This window comes from Anneissia japonica, unplaced genomic scaffold, assembly GCF_011630105.1.
Source record: "Anneissia japonica isolate Jap-2015-1 unplaced genomic scaffold, ASM1163010v1 scaffold2392_len1475705_cov187, whole genome shotgun sequence".
Taxonomy (NCBI): domain Eukaryota; kingdom Metazoa; phylum Echinodermata; class Crinoidea; order Comatulida; family Comatulidae; genus Anneissia; species Anneissia japonica.
In genome coordinates this window covers 484,839-503,312 of record NW_022751777.1, presented here as the reverse complement: position 1 = coordinate 503,312, position 18,474 = coordinate 484,839, and the positions used below count along the sequence as shown (strand labels likewise).

The 18,474-nt window shown below is 32.1% G+C and overlaps 1 protein-coding gene across 1 annotated transcript in view; it reads right to left on the bottom strand.

The window, feature by feature from the left end:
- Positions 1-18,474, bottom strand: part of LOC117121863 (receptor-type tyrosine-protein phosphatase epsilon-like) — a 36,737-nt gene that overhangs the window by 2,639 nt on the left and 15,624 nt on the right. The window contains exons 4-23 of the mRNA XM_033267251.1: positions 13,002-13,151; positions 12,760-12,897; positions 11,838-11,963; positions 11,029-11,304; positions 10,445-10,759; positions 8,925-9,024; positions 7,536-7,612; positions 7,110-7,348; positions 6,732-6,819; positions 6,128-6,204; positions 5,360-5,396; positions 4,954-5,051; positions 4,176-4,298; positions 3,560-3,711; positions 2,929-3,064; positions 2,567-2,716; positions 1,937-2,036; positions 1,753-1,817; positions 1,301-1,435; positions 981-1,118 (exon numbers count right to left, since the gene is read on the bottom strand). Of these exons, the coding sequence (XP_033123142.1) occupies positions 981-1,118; positions 1,301-1,435; positions 1,753-1,817; positions 1,937-2,036; positions 2,567-2,716; positions 2,929-3,064; positions 3,560-3,711; positions 4,176-4,298; positions 4,954-5,051; positions 5,360-5,396; positions 6,128-6,204; positions 6,732-6,819; positions 7,110-7,348; positions 7,536-7,612; positions 8,925-9,024; positions 10,445-10,759; positions 11,029-11,304; positions 11,838-11,963; positions 12,760-12,897; positions 13,002-13,151 (2,720 nt within the window). The remainder of the gene's footprint in view (positions 1-980; positions 1,119-1,300; positions 1,436-1,752; positions 1,818-1,936; positions 2,037-2,566; positions 2,717-2,928; positions 3,065-3,559; positions 3,712-4,175; positions 4,299-4,953; positions 5,052-5,359; positions 5,397-6,127; positions 6,205-6,731; positions 6,820-7,109; positions 7,349-7,535; positions 7,613-8,924; positions 9,025-10,444; positions 10,760-11,028; positions 11,305-11,837; positions 11,964-12,759; positions 12,898-13,001; positions 13,152-18,474) is intronic.

Below are 18,474 nucleotides of genomic sequence, written 5' to 3'. Positions count from 1 at the left end.
CAACACGTTTTCCAAACTGTATAGTTTCTTTCTCACAAACAAGACAATATAGGCCTACTTCAAGTATATTTTCTTGTTTCACATGAATTTCGGTCATGATGACGAAGAGGAGGACACGGTGTGCGGCGAGAAGGCAAATGTTTTCGGCTGTGCTCGTCGGCACAACGAAAGAAGAAAACGGTAGGCCCAGAAGAAGAGCGGAAAGGCCTTGGCCCAATATATCCTCCCCACAACATAATTACAAAATGAGTGATTTCGTCACTCCACCATAACGATTTAGCTTATAGGACTAGGACATGAACAAGAGGACTTTTCAAAGTTCGTGCATGATACGATCGTGGTTCAACCCGGAGGACACATTTCACATGATAATCACTTTTTGTGCTGCTAATTAAAGTACACAGCCAAAATTGTTATTTGACGTTCAAACACGCTATCCATTGCGTGTTTTTAATCGATTTTTTAATCGCTTTTTCCGAACTGGTCCCGCTTCTACTGCGAGAAAAAAGCGATTTTTTTTTATCATCGATTTTTTCTTTCCAGTAGAAACCATCCCTATACATATAACAAAGTATAATTGCTGATTCTATTTCCTATTTGGCAGTGGTATATAATTGCTTTGCTCTAATAGAAATTCAAAATTATTATTTTGCATTAAACATAGGCTCTGTACGCCTATTGCTAGAAAATAAAAATATTTGAGAGTTTCACTTTGTATAATGTATAACAATTAAGTTAAAAGTATATATTTAATTAACAGTTGCATTAAATTTACTCTATATACATTTTTCATATAGCGAAACAGCCTTTATATTGATACAATTTAAAGCATTACCACAAGACGGTTTATATTTTATCTCTATATGTTAACAAGTCAATATAAAAAAAATGTTTCTTAAGCAGATATAACAATTAACTCCACAATGCGGTGAATTCTTTGTTAAAATAAAAATATAGAGTCGTGTTAAAAAATATCTCACTTCATCGACTTCACCGGTTAAGGAGAACTTCCTGATAATTATGTGGTCGCCTCTACTTTCCTGCGACTTGAATTGTATTTTCAAATTACCAACATGTTGAGTACTGCCCTCATCATCCTGCCAGTATTGTGCGCATGTCTGTTTAAACAAATGGAACTTAAGATATATAAAATATTTTAGTATTGTTATGATTGAGGAACTATACAGTACTTTGCCTTCAGTGTTATTTGAATGGTTTCTGACAATCGACATAACCAATTCAATGTTACAGAATTATTAACAATACGTGGCATCAGCTTTTTTCTTGTTTTGCTACCAACCGAATCTGACTTGTCCATTGAATTCAGCATTACAAGTGTAGTTGCTTTCCAGTCGCTAACTAGTCTCCAAAAATCTTCCACAGTTTCCGTCAGTGGCATCTGGGTAGCAATGAACCTACTGCTCATTATGTAACCCTTCAGATATGCAAAATTGTATTAGAAACAAAATATATATTAAGGTTTTTAAAATGCTTAATAGCCTACATGTTTATAATTTTTTGATATATTTATCAATTAAATTTGAATTATTTATATTTGCCAACAAAAAATAACATATGAAGTCATTATGTATACATTGGTAATATTTACACAGCAGGAATTTACCATACCTTGGGGTTAGAAGGTTGGCATCTTAGCTGGCAATAGGCTCCCCAAGACTTTTGTTTATATAGTTTGATTTAATATTTGACTAAATTTAAAGTATTGTTAGAAACGATGCTATTAAAACTTACATCCAAGAATGAAGCATTGATATAACTGTTGCTTTCCGAAAGCAATACCACTCGACATCGGTCAACTAAAGCAGAAAAATTGAATTGAATCCACTAACGTTATTTTCTGATACTACAATTTCTATACTACAACGATTTATGTTTGTTGGGTATCTACCAATATCAATTTATGTAATTTTCTCACCTGGCAATACATTTGCAAATCGGTTTTTCTTGATGTTGTGCTCTTGTCGACCGCTTGACATTGCTTCTGGCTGTGGTGGTGGTGTAATAGCAGTTAACATCTGCTCATAGAAGCAAAGACAAATCCGGGTTTGAATTTGTAAAATAATAACCAATTTAATTGTGCTTTTTAATTTCTTCAATGTTTTTACACTGATTAAGCTTAATTAGAGATCCTTTCAAAACACTGTTTTTTCAGTGGTGCTCTTGCGTTTTTGTTCATCCTTGTCAGTTATTGGTTTAGTTTAGAGATCAATTATGAATAGGAATTATGTTTAGTATATTATAAATTCAATGAAACGTACAGCCTGGCAAAATTAAAAAATACATTCATACTGAAGATAAGATCATATACGAATACTGAAGATAATATCATATACGATACATTAATAAAATACAGTTAATGAAAAAACATAGGCCTTATTATACACAGAAACAGGCCAAGGAAGTAGTCCATGTGAAATAATACTGCAAAAATGAAATGAAGTGATTTTTACCTAATAAGATTAAATTTAATTTATTCAATTCAATATGAAATTATAAAAAATAAAAACAGTTTAATTGAAATTTCGGTTATAATGTAATTTAATACCTGAAATTCTTCTTCGATGAACGTTCTCTTTGTAACAGGATTCAACCTTTTCAGGTGTGCTATGCGACTTGCAAATTCCGAAAGCGGAAACTGAACAACGCTGTTGAGGTGAAACTCGACCAATGTGTTGTAAATAAAAACATACTGATCCTAAAAGATGTAAAAACCCTAACGTTTCTTAGAAACAGATGAAAATGATTTTTTTCATATTATTTTTATATAGGAGTAGGGCTTAGTTGAAAATAATGATGTAAATATTTTGATAAATCGTTTTACATTTTTATAATTGTAAAATGAACATACAGAACGCAAGAGTATATTTTATTCTAAACATAAAATGTTGGAAAATAAAAGAATCTAACCACTGTCTGAACCATGTTCACACGATCGTCTCTAATATCTCTTAGATATTTCATGACATCAACAGACTCTTCCGCCTCTATCATGTCCAACATGGCGTCGATAACAATGTAGGTCCCTGTTCTTCCAACGCCGGCACTTGTTTATACACCAAAGTATAGTAAGATGATTTTAGTTTACATTTAAAAGACAATTATTTTTATTATTATTATTATTACAATTATAATTATTACAATTATTATTATTCTTATTGTTATCATTAACAATATTATCGATAAACGTGACATATATATAATTATGTACATATTTAAAAATATTATACGATAATAATAATAATTATGTATCTATAACTATATTTAATCATATTATATAATAGTAATCATAATTATTATTATAAGAATATATTATATATATACATTGTGAGTTGGTCCATCAAGTGAGAACGTTCAATTGTGTCGCTCAGTACACACAATTAAAGACAAAAAATAAAAATTAAACTAGAGCTTTAAAATTTTAACAAATGAATATAAATTAAAACACAGAAATGAAAAATCAGAAAATGTTTATGAAATAATTATATATAAATATAAATATATATATATATATATAGGGTATAAGAGACAGTAGTTCTACCTGCAATGAACCACTGCTGGGATTGATGAATTTGCCCTTGCGATTCGCACAATCCTAATGAGGCTTAGCAAGGCAACTGCATTTATAGGGGCTCCCATATCAGGCCAAGATGTGTAATGAAATTGCTTAATGGTACGTAGTTCATCATGTTCCTGCAAGATTAAGTATGCATGTAGTACCATTAATATTCAAGTAGCCTAAATTGGGTTAGAAAATTAATGGATCTTTCCGTAGTGTCAATCAAACTTACCAAATAACCAGTCAGAACAGGGCCAGGAATACCCTGTAAATACCAGTGCTGTCATTCCAGTAACGTTTACGATGTATTTTTAGACCTTAACAACTATATCCAATGCGTGGAGTTTGAAGTGGAAATAGTTTAATTTTAATTTATTTACTGCTTGTGGTTCTTTGTTGTAAAGCGCATTGAAGCTTTTTATGAAATGCACTATTAAATAATTGATTATTATTATTATTATCATTATTAGTTTAGATATTTTTTGGTGGTTTTAAGTTTTCTTCCAAGAGAAACCAAACATTTTGAAAGAATAATACTAGTCTGTCTCTTTCTGATAGTACTGAGTTATCACATAAAACACAATCTGTATTTCCTTACATTCCGTATAATAATTGTTCGAATTGTGTAATCTTCACTTGTTTCTTGACTCTGAAGAGTCACACTGATGCCATTAAACACGAGATTTTCTTGATCATTGGGCCAGTACTTCTTACATTTTTCCTAATAATAGTAATTATTAACATTAATATCCTTAATAATGATATTAATAGTATTAGTAGTAATAATAATATTTTAAATAATAACAATGATGTTGATGGTGATAATAATATTGATAACAACAGCAACAATATCAACAACAGCAAGAGCTGCCACAACATCAGCCACAGTAACAACAACAACAACAGTCAGCAATATCAACAGCTAGGGCAATAACGGCCACATCAACATCAATAGCAACAGCCACAACCAACAACGATATCAGCAGACACAGCAACTTCAATAACAGAAGCCACAGCAACAGCAATAGCAACAGCCACGGTAACAACATCAACAACAGTGAAAGTTATAGCAACAGCTACAGCAACAACGGCCACAGTAACAGTAATAACAACCACAGCAACAACAATATTGAGCAACAGCAATAACAACACCCACAGCGACAACAACGGCCACAGCAACAGCAATAGCAACAGCCACAGCTACAACATAGCAACATCAACACCAACATCAACAATAGTAATGGAAAAGGTGATAATAACCTTTTGATAAGAATATTGATAATATTAGCTATAACGATGTGATTAAGATATTGATAACTTCAATGACAATTATAATTAATATTTTAATTAACTAGAATAGTAGAATATATAAAAACCTTTGTTCCTTCAAATAGGTTAGTAAGCACGACGATAACTTCAATTTTCAGTTGCCAGATCATTCGCCAAAAATCATTCAGAGAATCTTTGTTTGGACCTGATTATACATAGAAATAGTCGAAAATGTATTAACAATATTCGTAAAATATATATAGGGCCTATGTGCTATTAATGACGAGAAAAGGAGCGGATCCGGGGAAGGGGCATATGACTAGAATCCAACCCTCTAAAAGAAAGAGAGAGGGGTGAGAGAAAGGGTTCGGCCTAAACAAAAGAAAGAAACTAAGGAAACAAAAGGAGGAAAAGGGGACGGACGAAAGAAAAGAAATGGTACTAAAATCATTGCATTTTTCCATGGATTCGCCCCAGAAGAATACTTTAGTTTTACACAATATAGTTTCTCACCTTGACAAGCTATGTAGTGCTTGTGGCTAATATATCCCTGGAAAATAAAAGCATGTTTTAATTTATTCAATCACTGAAATCATTTTTAAGTAACTGCATTATAGTAGACTATATATCATGTACAGTGTGCTTTAGGCATGGTAGGGTTGAGCAAAACTGTTTCCCAGCAAACACCATAAAATTAATAATTTTACTAAAGTCAGACTCCGGAGGAATCAAACTTGAAACTGGAGGAAAAAGGTGTAAAGCAGGGAGGTTACATCCCCCCGCCCCAGTTTTAAAACATTCAATCAAAAATCTGTATCTCATTCATCGTTCTCCAGTTTTTAGTCAAACAGCTTTTTTCTGTCTTACAAAAATCAGTTATACAACAAAAAATGTTATTCCTCCGGAGCCTGACTATAATAAATATATTAACTGTTTATGGTGTTTGCTGGGAAACAATTTTGCTCAACTGTGCCAAGCCTAAAGCACATTGTTCATGATATATCTAATGTAGTTTTGATACTTACGTTATTAATACGAACTTATGTTTCTAAACTTCTATACTTTCTGAGTACTGAACGTAAATATTATTATAACGTAAAATAATTGTTAGCTTGTTCGTAATCAATGTACAATGTAGATCGACTTTTATTACAGCACCGTCTTTACGAAGATTCAGCATCAGGGTGGCGTTCTACTACTGCAGATCCCCATGTGTCACAGGGAATGAATTTTGTATAGGCCTACGTAATAAATCTATTAAATGTTTTATTGTCAACTCACGTTAATATAGCTTGCGTTGTAATAATCCGTTTCAGGGTTACCATCCACTTTGTTCAACACGACGCGTGAGTGGTCATCTAAGGAAAAATACAAAACCTCATTGAACATATAATACATTTCTTACGACATAATATTTTATCAAAGTTGTATTTCGTCTGAAGGGCTTATCAGGTAAAAAATGTTGATCCGTTGTATCATTAAAATAGGCCTATACCGTATTATTTATCATACAATTTTGTTTATAACCACTATTGAAAATTAATATACCGGTACTTATACTGCTACTGTCTCATTATTAATTCACCTTTGCAATTAAAGTTTAATTTTACAACCGAGAATACTATTCATTGCAGTACACTCAGTATGTAAAATTAAGCACTTTTTGTAATTATTTTTAGAAATTAATCTCAATTTTGTTCGTTTTGAATCACCAAATTATATCTGACCATTGCATTATGCATTAATGCCGAAGGCCAGAATATAAAATAGCAGCCTTGTGTATGTTGGTAGGCTATGTGATTATTTTATTGAAAAAATCATAAGGATTAATGTATAAGCAGAGAGAGAGAGAGAGATCTATGAATTTTAACGGTAATATGCTTACATGGAATGATATTCTTGAATCTGTTCTTAGTTTTATGACATTCTCTTTCCGCATTCTTCCATGGCTTTGTCTGACCCATAGGTAAGAGCTGCAAGAATATTTTAATAATTTCAGTTGTTTTTAATGCGGTAACATAAACAATTAAAAAAATACAGCAAAAGCCAGTGATGGGGTGACCTAGCCTACGATAAGATAATATAGGCCTATATATAATAAACATCCTTTCAAATAGTTTACACATTAGCTTAGATTAGGCCTAATTAATAGTTTCGCACATTTAAGATTATTGTATAAATACTAATATAGCAATACTGTACGGTAGGCATAGTTACACAAAGGTCATTAAATATATCTCCTCATACAAAAATATATACTAACGTCAAATTCTTTGTGCAGCCTTCCTGTTGAAATGTTCCTTGTCACGTGGAGAACCAAATCAGAAATTTGAATTCTTTGGGAAAATCCTGTTGCTTTCAATGAAACATTTTCGTAAGTGAGCATTTCACCATCTGGTGAAGCTGGTGAAATTGGAATAGCAATAGCAGTTGAGGATGAAGGTCTGTCCATCAAATCATCATCCAAATTGCCCGTCGGTGGCAGACTTTCCTGTACATAGCCTAAACATATATAGTGCAATATTCACTATTTTTAGTAAGCCTATCTAAACATTGTCGGATCATATTAGGCAATTAGTATAGTTGCAAACTATGTATTAGATATACATTAATATACGATAGTTATATTAATGCATGGCGATTGCAACGGGTAATAGCTGTTAAGTGAAAGAATGTGAAGTATTATTACCTATATCTCCATCAGATTTAAGGTGTATTTCATCGTCTACAGTTTTATTTTTCTTGACTTTACCATGACGTCTTTTTCTATGACATTAAAGAAGGCATTATTCAGTGTATGCTATTGTTTTTATTATTATTATCCTTTTAATCATCATCATCATAGCATGACCATCTCCATTTAGCATCAATATCGTCATCATCATCCTCGTTCCCATCCCTTCACCAGCTCCATCTTCAAAATTAGCATCAGTGATGATACAGCCACAAATGGCTTTTCAACGTTCACAAGTCAATATCATCATCAGACGTGTACTTTTTTTTCTTAATTATACATTCATATCATTATTCTCATAATCATATTCATCGCCGATTCAACATCGTCACCATCACCATTTTAATTATTGCTGTTATTCACTATAATTATTATAATCATCTTCGTCGCCTTCACCTCCACATCGCCAACATCTTTACAAGGTTACATTTCTGAAAATCATTATCATTATTCTCATAATAATCATATTCAACGCCATCAACATCGTCAGAATCACCATTATAATTATTTTTATTATTCATTATCATCGCCATGGCCACCCCATCGCTATCACCTTCATTAGATAACATTTTTTGAGATTGTATTTTTCAGTAGGACCTAGCTCTCATCACGTGTATGCTTGATGCATGTTCACAGTATTTATTTTACAGCTTCGTAACACATTAAATTTCCTTTTCAATAATAATAAGTTTATATTTCGCAAACTCTACCAAGAAAGAAATCGTAAGTAAGTAGCTATTAAATACCTACATCCCCCCTGCGATATTATATACATATTGACTGCAACACTGTAAATAATACGGTAGTGCAAGACTACATGCCATTTTGATAAGTTATATTTTATGTATACATTTTAGTCTAATTAACTTCTAGTTTAAGTCTATTTTGCTTATATTGGATGCACCGTTTGGGTATTGTCCAACTTGTGCCTTTGTTACGAAAGTGATATCTATTATATTGAAATTAAAATAGACGAGTATAATCACTGTGCAGCTAAAATCCAATCCAGGTTACCGTTTCAGCTAGTCAAACTTGATTACTCGGATATGGTGACAAGTTGTATTACCATAAAATCCTAATTTTCTTTCCTTCTCCGTTACATGCATAAAGACTAACAGAGATTCTTCACAAAACCGAATGTTCGTTAGTTTGTGAGTTTCCTACCTATCTAGTTCTGGTCATGGCATGAAGTTGTCTGGCACGCCTTTAACTATGGTTGTAGACTGGACTTTTCTTCTTAATTTGATTATTCATCTCTACCCTCTTCTTCTGTACTCCTACTTTTAAGATCTTTAAGACTTTACAGTGTCAAAGTATAAATTGAAATGTTGAGCTAACACCTACCGAAATATTATTGTAATAATCACAACCAATACAATAGTACAAATGGCTGCTCCAACGCCCCCACAAATAGCAGCAATCAACTTAGGTTCTTCACAAGCTTCTTGAAGATACAAATTGACATTGCAACCAAATAGATTAGAAGTTATTATTCAGTAATTTAAATTTACTGGAATTACCTACTAAGTACCGGTACAGGTTTTTGTGGAGCTCAGTGTGTTTCATTTAGTTTACTTACTTAATTATATAACAATTTGTTAAGACATAATGAAAACTTTTCCCCTGCTATTGACAAAAGCTCATTCAGGTAAATTTAACCTCGAAATTCGTAGCTGCTATTGGACTTAAGCGTGTGACGTCATTCATACCCAGGGTAAAAACAGTTCCGAATACAAAATTGTAAAGAAAAAAGGATCAATGGTTATTTAAGCAACCAGCATGGGACTTACATGGCAAGAAAGCTTATATTAATTTATGAGCTACAATTGACCTTTCACCCCAAAGTTTAGCGACCTGTCGTTGCAGAGTTATGGTAAAAAGAAGCAGGAAGCATACCAAAAACACTCTAATTTTACCCTTTTCCTATCCAAAAGCATAAGAGGTAGTCAACTTTGAAAGAAAAAAGATCACTCAATTTTGCATTAATTAATTGTAAGAATATATAGATGATTATAAAGCTTAAGACATCTAGTTTTATAAATCCGATCGTCCCAGATTGCCAAATGAAACCATTCAAATTATATAGTCGATTTTGTGAGAAAAGGGGGTCTCGTTTTGACTCATTTACTGTGTTAAGGTGTGCAGTGAACCGTTCAGTGAGCAGAGGTCTCCAAGTTTTCATTATATATGCAAATAAGGGTAAAACTGCACTGTAAATTGCTTGGTTTACTTTTTGTTATGCTATTTACCCATTTATTATTTTTGAACTGTCATTTGCTTTCTTTTGTTTATTTTTTATATTGTTCTTTGGTGCACCATATCAAAGTGATGGGTGCCACTGATCTGAAAGTGAACCCAATAAATCGTATCGTACAAACTTTCAGATTTGGGTAATTATTTTTAAAAGAAGATGCCTATTATTATCTAGAAGTATAATTTCCTAATACAATGTATATGATTTAACGGCTAACTTGATTTATATTATAGGCTACCATTCGTTTCCAGCCGTACATACTGAGTGTCTGATTATTTGAATCTGCTCAACTATGAAGCCTCAGTGGTCTAATGGTTATTACGCTTGCCTTGCCAGATTATTACAATATTTCTCTATTTATTTATAGTACAACATTCGTTGAGAGCTATGCTACACGATGTATTATTATGTCCTTTATTAAAACAATGCATTTACCTTTCTTTGATTTCATATATATATATATATATATATATAATATATATATATATAAATATATATATATTATATGTCATTAGAATTATTACTGTAATAACAATGGAATTCTTAGATAATATTCTTATTATTGTTTTTAAATTTAACAACACATTACTCCACTTAAATTAAAACTTACTTCCGCAAAGAGTTTTCGTGCTGATTCGCTGCATTCCAATTGGACCTTCGCCGCCATCACCAGGTCTGACAGCTGACACTGCAAAAGTGTAATTTGTATCCCACAGCAACCCAGAAACAGTTGCTGACAATGTAGTATGAATTCGTGATTGTTTCCAGTCGTCGGTTTCGGCATTGCTAAATCTATGATGAATAATGTATCCAATAACAGGCCCATCTCCTTCGTCTGTAGTGTTGGCCCACGCACTCCACTTAATACTTATTGCAGAACTCGTAGTCATATCAATCTGCAGACTTCCATTGTATGAAGGCAATCCTGTTTTGAATTCAACCAAAATCGTCATATCATGATAATCATCAAATTTGTAACAAGTTGGTTTTAACTATGATAATTTAAAAATGGATTAAACATTCAATGTATCGATTTTGTTATTTCTTTAAACCAGAATTGTTCATGTAAAAAACCGACATGGACTGGATGTTGATAGCTCCTAGTGCTGCTTCTCTGTTTCCTTTCCTTGTTTTTACTACTCCTTAAACAACTTGATAGCTAGTGGTAAATTTTGAAATTGAAACACCACTTACGAAATATTATAACAGGAAGAATAACAAGTTTTGCCATTTCATTCGCGTTTAGGATTACGCACGTGTATGTTGAATTCATATCAGATAGCACAGAGAATTTATATGATGCAATTTCTCGGCTATCTTGTTTTTGTGATGTCGTAATATTTTCGCTAACGTCATCTTTCGTTGCCATAAGTATGACGTCAACCTCTCTCGCACCACCATGGTATATTGTACAGTAAACATCTGTCACATAACCGTCATTTGCTGGTGTAAATGTAGCATTAAAGACTCCTATAAATATATTATTTAACACAGCGTAAGAGAAATATATATATATATATATATATATATATATTTACGTACTAAATATTACGAATAAATATTTTCTTAATAAAGAATACCATTCATTTCTTGTTATAGGCCTAGTTTATTTATAATTTTTGTAATATCACTTAGTTATGATTTTAAATGCTTCTGTTTAATTATTTAAATTTGATTTTTAAAGCCAGGTAACATAGGCCTATTTGGAATATTGAAACAGAGGTTTAGAATGAAATTAATTATATTGCAGTCTTATAATTTTAGGCATATAACTTAAAAACAGCAAAACATTATGTAATAATTATGAATTGGAATTTAAAAAAAAGTTTACGTTTCTGTTTAAAAAAAAAATTAAAGTAGGCCTAATTACTTTTCACTAGTGGAGAGCTCCACAATAGCCATTTGTTAGTATAGTCGAGTACTGGGTACCCGTAATTTTTTGCAGGCCTATCTAGTAGCCTAAAGACAAAATAAATCATATATCGATATTAGTTATTGCTTACCGACTTCGCAATAGGGTTTTAGCCAATTAGTATAACATGATCCTTCCAAGCACCCCAATCTATGGCATGATGTACATTTAGTGCATTCCAATTCACAGTTTTCTCCAAAATAACCAGTTTTACATTCTACAAAAAGATAGTGGACAGTGAATTTTCTAAAATACCGTAAATTAACAGTACTATACAATTCTTTCAACATTATCTCCTCACAAAAGTTTAATAATGCACTATTGCGTGTATATTTATGTATTGTGAGGTATTAATATAAACCATATCAACTGAGACATCTACTAATTGTGATTCTCCTCACTTTTTTTTTTTGCTTCCACATCCTAAAATCAACATTATTATTGACGCGGAGTTTAATTCGGATATTTAGTTGAAAACACAGAAAGTTACTCATTTTTAAACTATTTTGAGGTGATTATGAGAAAGTTAGTAAGTAACTTTATTGCTTCTCTTTTATAACAGAGAAGAAAGAAAATACTGCGGTAGAACGAAATATAAATAAAAAAAGGGTTTACAAAAATAGTAATAGAGATAAAAATAAATACTAATACTAATAATATAAGTAAGTTGGTTAATACATCACTTATACACACATACATATACACATACACACAAACATATATATACACATATACATATATATATATATATATACAATATACATATACATATATATATGTATACACACACATACACACATGCTTACATATACATAGATACACACACAATACATACATGCATAGACGCACACACATACACACACACCCCTCCCACACACATATTCACACATACATACATACATATACACATACATACACAATTTGCTTCAAATCATATATTTTCAACTATCATGTTTAATTCGAAAAAAAACCCCCAACAAATCGATACAGTAACAATTTCAGATTAGGCCTACCTTGACAATTTGATCCTGTCCACCGTGATTGACACGTCGTATCACTGCCAGTACACTTTCCGGTGTACCTGTCGCATGTCCCACTATTACAGTGACATACCTGTGCACATCCTGCTCCAAATGTCCCTTCTATACAAGCTGTAAATAATTAGAGTATTTTCCATATAAATATCAAAGGCACAGTTATTTTAGTTTAATAGGGTTTGTATATTGTAAACTGAACATATCATAATTCGTCTTACGTGTCAGACAGTCCAGACCTGTGTATCCTGTAACACAGCTACATCCGTATGGGTCCGGTAAGCAGTATTGTTCACCTCCACATGCATTAGGACTATCCTCTTTAGTACATACCTGTTCACAGTCAAATCCAAACTTGTTACCACCACACTCTGGATATTCAATGTAAATAATTAAAGGATGTCAACTTCAATTTCGTAAGTTAATTAGATAGTGAACACAATTGAAATCAATACTATTCAATTAAAGTAAATATTGAAAATTACTATACACTGATTACATTGATTACATCAATATTAGCATGTGAACTTTGTGTAAGTACAAATATAATAAATTTCACTCCAACATTTGACAAGGACATTTTATTTACTTTTCGCTTTCGGTTTTTCATTTTTTGTATTATTTTTATTAATGCTGGTAATGCTTCAATAAATAAATTTAAAAAAAGGAAACTTCGAATAAAATGGCCTTGTCAACTTTTGTTCTGATCACATCCGTAACACAATAAATCTACTATTTACCCTACTAAATCTATGTAGATCAAGTTATAGGAGGGCACAGCACCGACATGGATGGCTTCTGCACTTTTTAGCTCCGATGAGGAGCTCTGGGAATACCCTGCGGATTGATTAGTAATAAGCCTAGTAATAGATTCCGTTTGTTAATAGATCATGTTTGTATGGGCAGCCGTTAGGGCCAAGAATTTTTAGTATTATTAGTAGTATTAGCGGCCAATTATTATTATTATTATTATTATTATTATTATTATTATTATTATTATTATGATAATGATGATCATGATTATGATCATGATCATCATTAGCTCCAATGAGAGGCTCTAAAAACACTCGGCTGAAACCACTAAAACGATCAATAGAAACAGCTGACGATTAATACATACAAAGATTAAACTCCATGGAAAGAAAAAAAAACAAAATGTGCCAGAGGTACAAATGTTAGAAGTAAAAATAGAGGATCTTGAAAATAGGTCCAGAAGAAATAATATCATAATCCACAATGTCCCGGAGGATCAAGAAAACAACATGACGTGTAAAGAATTAGTTGAGGGTATATTAACAGATCATACGAAGTTGGACGGGGCAGACGAAATCGAAGTCGAACGAGCACATTAAAAAGGAAAAATTCAGGACAGATGGGTTAGCCTATTCATTGCAACTTATTGTGATATCAGGAAAAATACATATTTTTGAAGTGCAGCTAAGACATTGAAAAGCAATCCACTGGCGGAAAGCAAACTCGCCGGGGGGGGTAAAACATGCTTCAAAATCTGCTATAATAATAGAGTTACAAACAGTATCAATGCTAAATTTAATGATTTGTTTGCTTTCTACACTGTGTGTATTTTTATATATTATTATAATCGTCTACAATATAATTAAGCGATCAAACAGGGTAATAGACGTACTACAATGTGATTTATTACATTCTTTGGAAGCAAAAGAGAAAAGTGATTGGCTTTTAAAGACACACTCCAATAATGCTCCTATAAGTAAATTAATTAAACAATTAAATACGTTCTTTCGAAGTAAACATAATAAATTACATAAGGACACTACATAATGGTATGTTCTACGTTTTAGTAAAAAATGATGTTCTTACTTACCATTTATAATTAATGCATTACGTTCAATTTAATACTAAGTAATGTCAACTGATATTAATCTTAGAGTTATATCATTAAATATTGAACATAGCACTAAGCGACCACTCATTAGTCTACACATGTATTAAATACAGAGATAATAAAACAAGGCATAAAACAATTTATAAATTATAAAGATTATGATATAGAATTTTTTAAACAAAGAATTACAAGAAAATAACGAAATGAATGACATACTTATAGCTGGTAATGAAAGCATTTGGAAGAAATGGAAAAAATGACTTCATATATGTAATTGACATTCCCCATATAAATCAATGAGAGTAAAAAATAGATTATCATTATGGATAACACCAGATATTATTTAGTTGAAATACCAACGAGATCATGCAAAGAGACTGTCAGACAAGCACGAAACAAAACCAAACTTAGACGCTTATAGAAAAAAAGAAATGACGTCACTAGTAATTTAAGGAAAGCAAAAATTGATTATTTTCCTGAAATCGAACATAAACAAGAAATTCAAGGGAAAAAAAATGTAATCAAAAATATTACTAATCTAAATTTAAACTGCTATTTTGCTAAAATAATGACATATTTTACCAATATGGGAAAAGAAATATCACACTCATTCGATGAACGAAAAGTAAACTGGAAAAATCCAGAATGTGGATACCATAATACTCTTTTAGAAATATTGAAACCGAATAAGAAGATTTTGATAGTAAACTGTTGAAAATGGCATCGACCTACATATCAGATTTTCTTTATAAATTTTATAATACGTCGTTAATGAACGGAGAAATCCGTTGGAAGATAGCAAGAACTACACCAATATGTAAGGGAAAAGGAAACAAAGAGACGTTAAGTACGGTAATTATAGACCTATTTCGGTAGTTTGTTGCATATCAAAGGTATTAGAAAAAAAATAATACAGCTTCAACTAACCGATTATCTAAATGAACATAATTTAATAAATGTTGACGAATGCGTTTAAAAAAGACAATCACGTGCTTACATAGGGTTGTTGTAGAATTGCTAAATAAATATGAAATGATTGAAACATGCTTTTTACATATTTCAAAATGCTTCGATACCGTAGATCACACTCTTTTGCTACAAAAAAACTAATCAACTATGGTTTCAATAATAATGAGATAAACTGGTTCAAAAATTATCTTAGTGGAAGAAAGCAAGTTGTCAAATGTGGAAATACAATATCAAGGAGGAAAAAAAGAGAAATTGAAATTGGAACTAGGTAGTGGTCTAGGTAATGTTCTCTTCTTTATTTTCATTAACGACATATCGGAATCTGTAGCTCATGGCTCTTGCCGTATATTATGTAAACGACGTTTGTTGTATGCGTGAGAAAAAGCGATCGACTAAATAAATGTTAACCTCCAACACACAGTTAATAATTTTTAGGAATGGTACAATATATATAAATTAAAAATTAATGCGGACAAAACTAAAAGTATGTTAAAAAATCAACACGTTGTTCGACCTCATATGTTAAGCATTCGTCTTGGAAACCAGTGCCTTGAAAACGTACAGTATATTAGGCGGACAAAGGCGGACTTAGCAATACTCAAGAGACCTTATAGTACCTTAGAGACTTTATATTTGGAGATGTGAATGGTGTGGGAAAAGTAATTCTGCAAGAGACCTATAGTACTAGAGAATTAGAAAATATTAGGAAATGTGAATGGTGTGGGAAAATGTTCTTTTCCCATGTAAAATACAATAGTAGAGGTGTAGCCATAGTCATCCAAAATGGGAGTAACGTTGTAGTTACAAACAGCTATAGAGATGAAAATGGAAGATTTATAGTTATGGAAATATTTAAAAATGATTTAAATTTACAATAGTAAATATTATGCTCCAAATACTGAAAAAATTCAGATAAATTTCGTTGAAGAACTGAAAAATATTATTCATGAACGGCAATCAAGTAATTGTCGAAATATAATACTTGGGGGACACTTTAATTGTCCATTAAAAGAAGTAGATAAAATTTCAAAAATTATAGAAATTACAGATGTCTTGATTTAACTGATATCTGGAGAGACATGCACCCATAATACAATGTAGATACACATGGAGAGTGCATAAGCCATTGATACAATGTAGGCTGGAGTATTTCCTTATTAATAATGAGTTAAAAGAGTTTACAAAAAACAGTAATATTTTCTCCGGAATAAGAACCGATCATTCTACAGTTTTAATTGAAATTAAACACCAAAAGGATTATATTAGGGGACCATGTCACTGAAAAATTAACAACTCATATTTAGAAGATGCTAACTATGTAAACGAAATAAATCATGAGTAAATGAGTGGATTGAAGATACAAGTAGGCCTATAGCAAATAATCAGGTTAAATTGGAGTGGATAAAATTTAAATGTGGGAAAAAAATCTATTTAATATTCAAAATATCAATGTAGATATAGAAGAAATAGAATAACAGAACTAAATTCTAAAATAATCAAATTAGAAGAGCCAGGTAAAACCAATTTGTCCGATTTAGATATGGCTAAACAAGAGCTAGAAGAACTAAACCAACATTATAGATTGTCTTACTGTTAAATCAAGGATTAGAAGGGCAGAAGAGGAAGAAGTAAACAAAAATGTAATAAGTATCTCTTAGGTTTAGAACAAATGAATAATATAAAACAATATACCGTGTACAAAATTACAAATACATATGTGGAAATAACTAACCCACAAGAAACATTAAAATTACAGAGAGAATACTACAAAAAACTACACCAATCAAATGTTGAAATTAACGAAAATGTAGCAAATAACGACTTTTTAAAAACTGATAGTACTGTATCCCAATGTTAGAGGAAGAAAATAATATAAGTCTAGACGCAGACATAACGGATATAGAATGTACAATCCACATGTCTAAATCTTAGGCTGTAGCCATCTAGAGATTCTCTGTCGCCATTGAGATAAAAGTACATGGCACTTCCATCCCGTATCCTGTTCCTATTTACTGGCTTCACAGTGATGACAGCTCTACCTCCGTTTGACCATCGATTTAGAAACATATTTGCAGATTTGTTTTGGAATGTGTCCTAGAACTTCTTCTGTTTCTTTGCAAAAGCTTGTGTCGTTGACAAGACAGCTGCTACTACACTAGCATCTTCAGTGTGGCCTGGCTCCCTTTTGGTAATAAATCCTCACATTCTGCATGAATCCATGAAGACATAACTATAGTATACACATTGTATCCTCTCACATAGGTTAAACATTTTTCCACACGAATAAAATATGCGAGCGGTCATAGGCGTAGATCCCGGGGGGGATGGAGGGGATATATCCCCCCCAATATTTGACAAGGGGGGATGGTCCATTGTATCATCCCCCCCAATATTTTGACTATGTATAGGATAAAATGGAGCTTTACACACTTCAAAAGACTGTCACAGAAACAATTTGCACTGTCTTTATGCGCTTACAAAGATGAAAATTAGCATAATGTATTAATGTTGATAACAAAATTACTTTATCTGGTACCAATCTAAGCTCTTCTTTCCTTAGCTGTTAGATGTGCTTGCAAAGAGAGCCACATTTCACACTGAAGGGTGTGTACGACATCAGTAATGTTATGTCAATTCCAAGAATGTTTAAGGTTATATCGGTTGATGAGGAATTTATTGATTAGGCCTATAATAGCAAATTGCATGAATTTATTTTGCAAAATCAAGGTTTCCAGCTTCAGAGGGGGGGGGGGCACATCTCCTGTCCGCACAAGGGCACACATTGGCGCTAACACCAGGCGCGTAACAGTGGTCTTGGGTCAGAGTGGGTATTTATTTATTTATTTATTTTATTTCAACCA